The following is a 14,214-nucleotide window of genomic DNA, read 5'->3' as shown; positions in this document are numbered from 1 at the left end:
GCCAAGCTATCATTGATGTGGTACTGGTACCTCATGTATATAGCCAAGCTATCATTGATGTGGTACTGGTACCTCATGTATATAGCCAAGCTATCATTGACTTGATACTGGTACCTCATGTATATAGCCAAGCTATCATTGACTTGATACTGGTACCTCATGTATATAGCCAAGCTATCATTGACTTGATACTGGTACCTCATGTATATAGCCAAGCTATCATTGACTTGATACTGGTACCTCATGTATATAGCCAAGCTATCATTGACTTGATACTGGTACTTCATGTATATAGCCAAGCTATCATTGACTTGAAACTGGTACTTCATGTATATAGCCAAGCTATCATTGACTTGATACTGGTACCTCATATATATAGCCAAGCTATCATTGACTTGATACTGGTACTTCATGTATATAGCCAAGCTATCATTGACTTGATACTGGTACTTCATGTATATAGCCAAGCTATCATTGACTTGATACTGGTACTTCATGTATATAGCCAAGCTATCATTGACTTGATACTGGTACCTCATGTATATAGCCAAGCTATCATTGACTTGATACTGGTACCTCATGTATATAGCCAAGCTATCATTGACTTGATACTGGTACTTCATGTATATAGCCAAGCTATCATTGACTTGATACTGGTACTTCATGTATATAGCCAAGCTATCATTGACTTGATACTGGTACCTCATGTATATAGCCAAGCTATCATTGACTTGATACTGGTACCTCATGTATATAGCCAAGCTATCATTGACTTGATACTGGTACCTCATGTATATAGCCAAGCTATCATTGACTTGGTACTGGTACCCCATGTATATAGCCAAGCTATCATTGATGTGGTACTGGTACCCCATGTATATAGCCAAGCTATCATTGATGTGGTACTGGTACCCCATGTATATAGCCAAGCTATCATTGATGTGGTACTGGTACCCCATGTATATAGCCAAGCTATCATTGATGTGGTACTGGTACCCCATGTATATAGCCAAGCTATCATTGATGTGGTACTGGTACCTCATGTATATAGCCAAGCTATCATTGACTTGATACTGGTACCTCATGTATATAGCCAAGCTATCATTGACTTGATACTGGTACCTCATGTATATAGCCAAGCTATCATTGACTTGATACTGGTACCCCATGTATATAGCCAAGCTATCATTGATGTGGTACTGGTACCTCATGTATATAGCCAAGCTATCATTGACTTGATACTGGTACCTCATGTATATAGCCAAGCTATCATTGACTTGATACTGGTACCTCATGTATATAGCCAAGCTATCATTGATGTGGTACTGGTACCTCATGTATATAGCCAAGCTATCATTGATGTGGTACTGGTACCTCATGTATATAGCCAAGCTATCATTGATGTGGTACTGGTACCTCATGTATATAGCCAAGCTATCATTGATGTGGTACTCGTACCTCATGTATATAGCCAAGGTATCATTGACTTGATACTGGTACCTCATGTATATAGCCAAGCTATCATTGACTTGATACTGGTACCTCATGTATATAGCCAAGCTATCATTGACTTGATACTGGTACCCCATGTATATAGCCAAGCTATCATTGATGTGGTACTGGTACCTCATGTTTATAGCCAAGCTATCATTGATGTGGTACTGGTACTTCATGTATATAGCCAAGCTATCATTGACTTGATACTGGTACCACATGTATATAGCCAAGCTATCATTGACTTGATACTGGTACCTCATGTATATAGCCAAGCTATCATTGACTTGATACTGGTACCTCATGTATATAGCCAAGCTATCATTGACTTGATACTGGTACCTCATGTATATAGCCAAGCTATCATTGATGTGGTACTGGTACCTCATGTATATAGCCAAGCTATCATTGACTTGATACTGGTACCTCATGTATATAGCCAAGCTATCATTGACTTGATACTGGTACTCCATGTATATAGCCAAGCTATCATTGATGTGGTACTGGTACCTCATGTATATAGCCAAGCTATCATTGACTTGATACTGGTACCTCATGTATATAGCCAAGCTGTCATTGATGTGGTACTGGTACCTCATGTATATAGCCAAGCTATCATTGATGTGGTACTGGTACCTCATGTATATAGCCAAGCTATCATTGACTTGATACTGGTACCACATGTATATAGCCAAGCTATCATTGACTTGATACTGGTACCTCATGTATATAGCCAAGCTATCATTGACTTGATACTGGTACCTCATGTATATAGCCAAGCTATCATTGACTTGATACTGGTACCACATGTATATAGCCAAGCTATCATTGACTTGATACTGGTACCTCATGTATATAGCCAAGCTATCATTGACTTGATACTGGTACCTCATGTATATAGCCAAGCTATCATTGACTTGATACTGGTACCTCATGTATATAGCCAAGCTATCATTGATGTGGTACTGGTACCTCATGTATATAGCCAAGGTATCATTGACTTGATACTGGTACCTCATGTATATAGCCAAGCTATCATTGACTTGATACTGGTACTCCATGTATATAGCCAAGCTATCATTGATGTGGTACTGGTACCTCATGTATATAGCCAAGCTATCATTGATGTGGTACTGGTACCCCATGTATATAGCCAAGCTATCATTGATGTGGTACTGGTACCCCATGTATATAGCCAAGCTATCATTGATGTGGTACTGGTACCCCATGTATATAGCCAAGCTATCATTGATGTGGTACTGGTACCCCATGTATATAGCCAAGCTATCATTGATGTGGTACTGGTACCTCATGTATATAGCCAAGCTATCATTGACTTGATACTGGTACCTCATGTATATAGCCAAGCTATCATTGACTTGATACTGGTACCTCATGTATATAGCCAAGCTATCATTGACTTGATACTGGTACCCCATGTATATAGCCAAGCTATCATTGATGTGGTACTGGTACCTCATGTATATAGCCAAGCTATCATTGACTTGATACTGGTACCTCATGTATATAGCCAAGCTATCATTGACTTGATACTGGTACCTCATGTATATAGCCAAGCTATCATTGACTTGATACTGGTACCCCATGTATATAGCCAAGCTATCATTGATGTGGTACTGGTACCTCATGTTTATAGCCAAGCTATCATTGATGTGGTACTGGTACTTCATGTATATAGCCAAGCTATCATTGACTTGATACTGGTACCACATGTATATAGCCAAGCTATCATTGACTTGATACTGGTACCTCATGTATATAGCCAAGCTATCATTGACTTGATACTGGTACCTCATGTATATAGCCAAGCTATCATTGACTTGATACTGGTACCTCATGTATATAGCCAAGCTATCATTGATGTGGTACTGGTACCTCATCTATATAGCCAAGCTATCATTGACTTGATACTGGTACCTCATGTATATAGCCAAGCTATCATTGACTTGATACTGGTACTCCATGTATATAGCCAAGCTATCATTGATGTGGTACTGGTACCTCATGTATATAGCCAAGCTATCATTGACTTGATACTGGTACCTCATGTATATAGCCAAGCTATCATTGATGTGGTACTGGTACCTCATGTATATAGCCAAGCTATCATTGATGTGGTACTGGTACCTCATGTATATAGCCAAGCTATCATTGACTTGATACTGGTACCACATGTATATAGCCAAGCTATCATTGACTTGATACTGGTACCTCATGTATATAGCCAAGCTATCATTGACTTGATACTGGTACCTCATGTATATAGCCAAGCTATCATTGACTTGATACTGGTACCACATGTATATAGCCAAGCTATCATTGACTTGATACTGGTACCTCATGTATATAGCCAAGCTATCATTGACTTGATACTGGTACCTCATGTATATAGCCAAGCTATCATTGACTTGATACTGGTACCTCATGTATATAGCCAAGCTATCATTGATGTGGTACTGGTACCTCATGTATATAGCCAAGCTATCATTGACTTGATACTGGTACCTCATGTATATAGCCAAGCTATCATTGACTTGATACTGGTACTCCATGTATATAGCCAAGCTATCATTGATGTGGTACTGGTACCTCATGTATATAGCCAAGCTATCATTGATGTGGTACTGGTACCTCATGTATATAGCCAAGCTATCATTGATGTGGTACTGGTACCTCATGTATAAAGCCAAGCTATCATTGATGTGGTACTGGTACCTCATGTATAAAGCCAAGCTATCATTGCTCATTGTGTATATTTATTCATCGTGTTACTACTATTTTTCTATTATTATTATTATTACCATTATTTAAAAAAATATATTCTGCATTGTTGGGCCTGTAAGTCAGCATTTCACTGTTGGTCTACATCAGTTGTTTACGAAGCATGTGACCATCAAAATTGGATTTGATTTGATGACGTCTATTTAGTTTAGTCACCTCTTTTGGGAGGGTGCCAAAGAGAGAGAAAAAACTGTTACAGAGATGCTAATCGAAGGATAATAAATTAATTTAAAAAACACTGCAATTAAGGCTGTTCACTCCTGTTAATATCCCCGGGGTTCAGGAAGCTGGTTATTTTATAAAGCTGACAAATAGATCAGGTGAGATGATATCTCGTTGAAAGAAAAATCAGGTCTTATTTCTGAATAGCATTGCTATTTAATTGTTTATCTGACTTGTGTAGTGTTAGATGTTATCTACTATTTTATTATGTCATATTAGATGTGTACAATGAAAAGGGTCATGAAATGGAATAATAATAATCATCATCATATTTTAATGATGATTCTACACATAAAATATTGAAAAATATATAATTCCAGCTTAGCCGATAAGGTTGAAGCTAAGGGTGAGTTTGAGGATGGGCTGATGGCCGATGGGCTGTTTTACATCCACCATGAACAGTTTTTCATTATCACTCTTCAATGCTCAATGCTTTTGCAGTGCCTGGAGACTAAACACTTTCTCCTTCTCTCCTCTCATCGCTCGTTCACTCGATCCATTCTCTCCTCTCCGTTCCGTTCGCCTCCTCTCAGCTCTCAACTCTAACTTACTCACAGAGCCACAGGCTAATAATAATACATTGATTTCACCCTATCAATTATTACATGTTCCCTATACAGATAAAAGAGTATTGTTTCAAGGCACATAATTGAATTATGGTTGACACACTCCAACATTAACACAATTCAATCCTTGCACTTCATTTGGAATCCGATGTAAGAGGAGGGTAGAGGGAGCATTTAAGTAAGGACAAACGCCGACGTTCTGTACATTACCTTGGAAATAATAGACAACGCATTTTTCATTGATACTCTCTCATCTTCTGGATGCTAGAGATGCGACCCAGTTGTTCGTTTGATTAGTGATATGTATCATTATGTATTTCTTTACCCTTCCTTGCTAGCTAGCTACGGCTAACACAGTCGCGACCTCTGCAGCCATAATAACAGCAATGTATCGGTTTTCTATTGATATTAATTTGGATAACAATGAGTTGATAATGACAATGAGCTGATAATGACAATGAGCTGATAATGACAATGAGCTGATAATGACAATGAGCTGATAATGACAATGAGCTGATAATGACAATGAGCTGATAATGACTTGCAAGGTGTTCCGTTATCTGGTTTTAATGTCCATTCTAGAATGCCCTTCTAACCAATCAGAAATGAGTATTTAACATTTCTGCGGTATAAATGAATAGTGAACTGTTTCAGTTTGTATTCAAATCTTCTAAATAATGAAGTGTGTCATCTGTCACAATAGCTGGTGTAACCTCAATCTGCCAGATGACAGGATGTTTTTAGCACTCTGACATATCTGAGGAGGACACCACTGGAGGCTGGAGAGGGGAGGAATGGAGTCCATGTCTGGAATGGAGTCAATGGAATGGTATCAAACACGTGGTTTCCATGTGGTCGATAACATTCCATTTACTCAATAACTGCCATTACTATGAGGCGTCCTCCCTTCAGCAGCCTCCACTGCAGTTCACATGTCTGTAAGCACACACACACGCGCACACGCATGCACACACACACACACACACACACACACACACACACACACACACACACACACACACACACACACACACACACACGCACACACACACACACACACATACACACACAGTAATGCTGCTGGAATATCATGGCCTCGACCTAAGCAGTCTCGCTCACAGCACTCCTAGTCACTAAGGTTTGTCACAAGTGATTCTAATGTTGGATTCCAGACTAAAAAGAAAGACTAGTTTTAGGGATGCTTTTAAGTTGCTTTAAAAATAGCCAGAAAGCTCCTGCTGTCATGGTAGGTACTAAGCACGAGGCTGTACTAAGCACGAGGCTGTACTAAGCACGAGGCTGTACTAAGCACGAGGCTGTACTAAGCACGAGGCTGTACTAAGCACGAGGCTGTACTAAGCACGAGGCTGTACTAAGCACGAGGTTGGATTGACTCTGCTCGTTTTTTTTCTGATTCATGTTTTCATTTGATGATAAATAAACAAAATCAACAGAATTATTGCAATGTAATGCAGGCATAAAAATAATGACATCAATTATAACAACAGTGTGATAAAGGAGAATAGAAAAAATAAAAAAATAAATGTGGGATATGGCATCTCAATATTCACACCTTAAATTAAATTAAATCAAATGTTATTTGTCACATGTACCAAATACAACAGGTGTAGTAGACCTTACAGTGAAATGCTGAATACAATAGGTGTAGGTAGACCTTACAGTGAAATGCTGAATACAACAGGTGTAGTAGACCTTACAGTGAAATGCTGAATTACAACAGGTGTAGGTAGACCTTACAGTGAAATGCTAAATACAACAGGTGTAGTAGACCTTACAGTGAAATGCTGAATACAACAGGTGTAGTAGACATTACAGTGAAATGCTGAATACAACAGGTGTAGGTAGACCTTACAGTGAAATGCTGAATACAACAGGTGTAGTAGACCTTACAGTGAAATGCTGAATACAACAGATGTAGTAGACCTTACAGTGAAATGCTGAATACAACAGATGTAGTAGACCTTACAGTGAAATGCTGAATACAACAGGTGTAGTAGACATTACAGTGAAATGCTGAATACAACAGGTGTAGGTAGACCTTACAGTGAAATGCTGAATAGAACAGGTGTAGGTAGACCTTACAGTGAAATGCTGAATACAACAGGTGTAGTAGACCTTACAGTGAAATGCTGAATACAACAGGTGTAGGTAGACCTTACAGTGAAATGCTGAATACAATAGGTGTAGGTAGACCTTACAGTGAAATGCTTACTTACAAGCCCTAAGCCAACAATGCAGTTTTAAGAAGATAGAGTTAAGAAAAGATTGACTAAATAAACAAAAGTAAAAAACATTTTTTTAAATAATATATATATACATGTATATATATATATAAATATGTATAAAGTAACACAATAAAATAACTATAATGAGGCTATATACATTGGTTACCCGGCACAGAGTCAATGTGTGGGGGTACAGGTTAGTTGAGGTCATTTGTACATCTAGGTAGGGGTAAAGTGACTAGGCACACATAATAAACAGCGAGTAGCAGCAGTGTAAAAACAAATTGCAGGGGGTCAGTGTAAATAGTCCGGGTGGTCATTTGATGAATTGTTCAGCAGTCTTATGGCTTGGGGGTAGAAGCTGTTTAGAAGCCTCTTGGACCTAGACCTGGTGCTCCGGTACCACTTGCCATGTGGTGGCAGAGAAAACAGTCTATGACTTGGGTGACTGGAGCCTTTGACAATTTTTGGGGCTTTCCTCTGACACCGCCTAGTATAAACATGCCTAGTATATAGGTCCTGGATGGCAGGAAGTTTGGCCCCAGTGATGTACTGGGCCGTACGCACTACCGTCTGTAGCGCCTTACGGTCAGATGCCGAGCAGTTGCCATACCAGGCTGTGATGCAACCGGTGATGCTCTTGATGGTGCAGCTGTTTAACTTTTTGAGGATCTGGGGACCCATGCCATGTCTCGTGATGGGGAAAAGGTGTTGTCGTGCCCTCTTCACGACTGTCTTGGTGTGTTTGGACCGTGATAGTTTGTTGGTGATGTGGACACCAAGGAACTTGAAGCTCTCGACCCGCTCCACTACAGCCCCATCAATATTAATGGGGGCCTGTTCGGCCTGCCTTTTCGATGTGAATCAGCAGTTGCTACATCCATTTTGGACGCATCAAATAATAATATACAGTTGAAGTTGGAAGTTTACATACATTTAGGTTGGAGTCATTAAAACTTGTTTTTCAACCACTCCACACATTTCTTGTTAACAAACTATAGTTTGACAAGTTGGTTAGGACATCTACTTTGTGCATGACACAAGTAATTTTTACAACAATTGTTACCAGACAGATTATTTCACTTATAATTCACTGTATCACAATTCCAGTAGATCAGAAGTTTACATACACTAAGTTGACTGTGCCTTTAAACATCTTGGAAAATTCCAGAAAATGATGGCTTTAGAAGCTTCTGATAGGCTAATTGACGTAATTGACATAATTTGAGTCAATTGTAGGTGGATGTATTTCAAGGCCTACCTTCAAACTCAGTGCCTCTTTGCTTGACATAATGGGAAATCATAATGACATAATGGGAAAATCAAAAGAAATCAGCCAAGACCTCAGAAAAAAAATGTGTAGACCTCTACAAGTCTGGTTCATCCTTGGGAGTACATTTCCAAATGCCTGAATGTACCACGTTCATCTGTACAAATAATAGTACGCAAGTATAAACACCATGGGACCACGCAATCGTCATACCGCTCAGGAAGGAGACGTGTTCTGTCTCCTAGAGATGAACATACTTTGGTGCGAAAAGTGCAAATCAATACCAGAACAACAGCGAAGGACCTTGTGAAGATGTTGGGGGAAACTGGTACAAAATAATCTATATCCACAGTAAAACGAGTTCTATATCGACATAACCTGAAAGGCCGCTCAGCAAGGAAGAATCCACCGCTCCAAAACCACCATAAAAAAAAGCCAGACTACGGTTTGCAACTGCACATGGGGACAAAGATCATACTTTTTGGAGAAATGTCCTCTGGTCTGATGAAACAAAAATAGAGCTGTTTGGCCATAATGACCATCGTTATGTTTGGAGGAAAAATGGGGAGGCTTGCAAGCCAAAGAACACCATCCAAACCATGAAGCACAGGGGTGGCAGCATCATGTTGTGGGGGTGCTTGCTGCAGGAGGGACTGGTGTAGATGGCATCATGAGGGAGGAAAATGATGTGGAAATATTGAAGCAACATCTCAAGACATTAGTCAGGAAGTTAAAGCTTGGTCGCAATGGGTTTTCCAAATGGACAATGACCCCAAGCATACTTCCAACGTTGTGGCAAAATGGCTTAAGGACAACAAAGTCAAGGTATTGACTCAAAGCCCTGACCTCAATCCTATAGAAAATATGTAGGCAGAACTGAAAAAGCATGTGTGAGCTAGGAGGCCTACAAACCTAACTCAGTTACACCAGCTCTGTCAGGAGGAATGGGTCAAAATTCACCCAACTTATTGTTGGAAGCTTAAAGACGGCTATCCGAAATGTTAGACCCAAGTTAAACAGTTTAAAGGCAATGCTACCAAATACTAATTGAGTGTATGTAAACTTCTGACCCACTGGGAATGTGATGAAAGAAATAAAAGCTGAAATAAATCATTCTCGCTACTATTATTCTGGCATTTCACATTCTTAAAATAAAGTGGTGATCCTAACTGACCTAATACAAGGAATTTTACTAGGATTACATGTCAGGAATTGTGAAAAACTGAGTTTAAATGTATTTGGCTAAGGTTTATGTAAACTTCCGACTTCACCTGTATACCCATTGATTCTTGAAGAATATAACTTATAAATGCCTCATGAGCTTAGTCAAACTGTCACACTCCATGAGAAGCCAAAATATAAACTTGTTTAACTCCAATGTTTGTAAACAAATCAAATGTAAACAAATACTGTATAGCCTCAAAACATAGTTAAAACTATCATTTTGATACCACGGAAGATCAGTCCTTGCATCCGTAGCTCTGTCTATGTAATTGAGAATGATTACATTTCTCCAGGGCCATCTCTCAGCTTTTTACCGAGCCATGGGTGGGGAGCCTGCTTTGTTATTGTTTCAACTGCTTAATGCCTCTTTAATGTTGTCGTTTCAAAGGCATTCTTCTGTTTTACACTGTTGGTGTACTCTTCCGTATTGTGTTGTTTGCCCATCTCTATATAGTAAAGTTGGTTTGTTTTTACACTGTTGGTGTACTCTTCCGTATTGTGTTGTTTGCCCATCTCTATATAGTAAAGTTGGTTTGTTTTTACACTGTTGGTGTACTCTTCCGTATTGTGTTGTTTGCCCATCTCTATATAGTAAAGTTGGTTTGTTTTTACACTGTTGGTGTACTCTTCCGTATTGTGTTGTTTTCCTATCTCTATATAGTAAAGTTGGTTTATAGAATTGGTCATGACTCTTCCTATGACACAGGTCAAGCGGTGACCTCGTGTAAGAAGTAGGTCACATCTAGGACATCATATATCCTTGGTCACATGTGAACTGTGTGATGATTGAATGGTTTTATGGATCATAGGAAAATAACTTATTTTTAGCATTTCCCTAATAAAGACTAGCATACCATGGCATTGTTGAATACTCATTCTAATGCATTCATTATTGTCATATATATATATAGCACTGGATTTGCGTGGTAGAATTCAATGTCTATAGTTTATTTTTTACATGTTTTTGTTTGGGCTGCTTCTAAAAGCAAAAGTCGAATTGAAAACAGTTTTGGTATTGTTGAATTCTATTTTCATAATAGCAAGCTATGACTGATGGTTTGGTTAGCTAAAATAGCAAGTCTGTTTGTTTAGTTACCAAGCCAACTACTGTAGCTATCTATAGTCAACTTGCTACCTACTTCAGTAGACGTCAAACACATTTCTACCATCAAATAAACACATGTATAGTGCCAAATGTGTTCAACTAAACCCTGGTATAAAAGGGTTATAATCAACTCGGGCCTCTATACATTCTCTGTAAAATAATGCAACAGCATGGAAGTCAGTTCCACTCTGGCAGCGCGTCGTGGAACACACCATCCACGTCGTTCCATATTCTCCATAGAACGCATAGCCCCTCGTTGATTATCACTTACATATTCCAAGAGTGTTCTCACAGAACATTCTACACCCCCCCCCCCCCCCCCCCCCCCCCCCACACACACACACACACACGCAAACAGAGAGCGAGAGATGCACACACAGCTTTGTTTTCGTGACATTTCTGGACTTTTTGGGGAGTCAAAATGTTTGACCATTAAAAATCCTATTTTCCATAACCCTTAACCTGACCCTAAACGTAATATTAACCTTAGCCCCAAAACCGTAAACCTAACCCTAAAGCTTCAACTAGCATTTGAACAAGTTCAGGACATGAAAAAAGTCCTGACATTTCAAAAAAGTTATTGTGAATTATTGGAACATTGGGGTCCTGAAAACAAACACAAACACACACACACACACACACACACACACACACACACACACACACACACACACACACACACACACACACACGACATGACACTAAGTACACCCCCAACTATAATAAATTCACAAACTCTTTGCTTAGTATAGTGATGTTGAGATAAAACATAAAACAAGCTGAGGGCATGTTTAACTTCTGAAGAAAAAAATTACAAGGAAGTTGCTGCGAGCGCAAATAGATAAATAGATAACGGGCGGGATGCTTAAGTGGGGGGTAAGGGAAACGCTCAGACGGCATAATTGAGTCAGCAAGACGCGGGGCTAGCTATGAACTCATAAGAGACTCGAAATTGGAACGCAGGCAGGGCAGCGCTGAAAAAACATGTGATGTGATACACTCACACTACACATGCCTCTATTCCCGAAAACATCAGCTCACACCTTTTTCTACTGAACTGGTCAAATACTATTCTCGGAGATATACTGCTTCATCATGAAATACAAGGAACATGTCAAAACCCCGCAATAACTTAACAAAAGTTTGTTGAGCTAATAAAAATAGAGACTGGTCTTCCATCACCACATGTCACAGGTGGAATGTCAGATAGGCCTAATGTATCGTATTCTCTAGTATATTTAGTTGGAGTTGAGTCCAATATTTATATTGTGTCTTACCAGAAAAATGGTATCGTGCTTTAGGAGTTCAATTCATTGTTGGAGGTTTTGGTTATTCTACAAATGAGTGACTAGCCTATGGGTTACGTTTTCTAAACACTACATTTATGTTATTCAATAGGTTACGGTTCAGTAACTTTCCGTTTTCTCTTACCTTTCGTAGAACGCACTGGGCGAGGATCACAATGGTCCAAACGAGTACCTTCATCATCGCAGCACACCTTCCGTCGCGGACCACCCTGACACTACGAGTCTCCTTGGGTTGACATACACACAGCAGCAACGCTCGGCAGGGATCACAGCTTCACACAATCCAACACAAAGAGACGAGGCAGACACACAGAGAGAGAAAAATTATCCCCCCCCCCAAAAAAAAAGTTTCGATGTAGGTATTTTTCTCTCCGTCTAGTTCACCGTATTTTCGATACCGATAATTAGTTGAAGGTTTATATTTTCCGGTCCGTTTCGTTTCTGAGAGGATTATCCATAGTTTTGAACGATGGATACTATTGGAGGACAGAAGTCGGGAAGTTTGCGCGGGGAGGCAAAGTCACCTTGCGGGAAGAGAACGTTTATCAGAATGAAGATCCCGAATCACGAGAGCATCTCCTGTACCACTCACAGCTGAGAGGTTGGTTTAAGAGAAAATGTTTTTGTTCCTTCTCTCTCTCTCTCTCTCTCTCTCTCTCTCTCTCTCCCTCCCTCCCTCCCTCCCTCCCTCCCTCGTTACTCCTCTCTCTCTCCCTCCCCCTCTCTTCCTATCTTTCCCTCCCTCTCTCTCGCTCCCTCCCTCCCTCGTTACTCCTCTCCCTCTCTCCCTCCCCCTCTCTTCCTATCTCTCCCTCCCTCTCTCTCCCTCCCTCCCTCCCTCCCTCCCTCCCTCCCTCCCTCCCTCCCTCCCTCCCTCCCTCCCTCCCTCCCTCCCTCCCTCCCTCCCTCCCTCCCTCCCTCCCTCCCTCCCTCGTTACTCCTATCTCTCTCTCTCTCCCTCCCCCTCTCTTCCTATCTCTCCCTCCCTCTCTCTCTCTCTCCTTGTCTGCGTAAAGGCGAGCGCCTAGCACAATTTCCTGGCGCCTTCCAGACTGACCTCTTGACAAGACAGGTGCGGTTTCTTCTCCTCTCTCACCTCACCTGTGTTATCACCCCAACGCCAGTATCAATACTGATCCACTGTCTGTTTTGTACTCTTCATCTCTGAAAAACACATCGTTATCCTAAACGTGTCCTGAATGTTGGTAGAAGTAGGTAAAAAAATATATCGTATGTTTAATTCCCCGGTTATCTAGGCTACACATTTTCTTTTCAAATACTTTTAGAGGATAGGCCTCACCTACTTTTCGGTTTTACACAAGCCTGTAGTCATCATGGAAGCAAAGTGATGCCGAGGAGGTATGTGCGAGCTGGTTCTGTTCTTGCTCATCAGTATTCTAGATGTTTGCAGTCAGCAGATCACGATATTCTAATTATCTCTCATACCTTAACTCCTGCTTGACACTACTCTACATATCTGTAAACTGTAGCAATTATTCAAACGACACACGACAATAATAAAGCAAGCGCAAATCAGCAACACAGTAACGCTAAAGCAAGCAATTAGGCCTAATGTGAACACTTATATTTCAGGCGACTATAGGATCATTCGTTTGAGTAGAACATGTGAGATGAGAAAGATTAACAGTCTTCTCATTCCTTTCTATTGCTTAGCATCACCTAGGCCTGCTGTCTTATCCACAAAAGTGCCTCTCTCTCTCTCTCTGTTTCTCTCTGTTTCTCTCTCTCTCTCTCTCTCTCTCTCTGTCTCTCTCTCTCTCTCTGTCTCTCTGTCTCTCTCTCTCTCTTTCTGGTTATTAAATGTTTTTTGTCACCTTCTGAAATACAAAATAACTAGTAAGAAAATGATTTATCTTTATGGGATGAAAAAAAAAATACAAAAAGAATATACAAATATCGGTGTCTGTGGTGCACAAACTTCAAAAAAACAATCTTCAAATATCATAGCATTTCAGGA

At 40.2% G+C, this 14,214-nt stretch overlaps 1 protein-coding gene across 1 annotated transcript in view; it reads right to left on the bottom strand.

Annotated features, from left to right (window-relative positions):
- Positions 1–12,828, bottom strand: part of LOC109879519 (neurexophilin-2-like) — an 87,338-nt gene extending 74,510 nt beyond the window's left edge. The window contains exon 1 of the mRNA XM_031825652.1: positions 12,361–12,828. Coding sequence (XP_031681512.1) covers positions 12,361–12,417 — 57 coding nt within the window. The 5' untranslated portion in view covers positions 12,418–12,828. The remainder of the gene's footprint in view (positions 1–12,360) is intronic.
- Between the last annotated feature and the right edge of the window lie 1,386 nt (positions 12,829–14,214).

Source organism: Oncorhynchus kisutch, linkage group LG1 (assembly GCF_002021735.2).
Source record: "Oncorhynchus kisutch isolate 150728-3 linkage group LG1, Okis_V2, whole genome shotgun sequence".
Taxonomy (NCBI): Eukaryota; Metazoa; Chordata; class Actinopteri; order Salmoniformes; family Salmonidae; genus Oncorhynchus; species Oncorhynchus kisutch.
The sequence above is the reverse complement of the archived record's forward strand: the minus strand, read 5'-3'. Positions and strand labels throughout refer to the sequence as shown.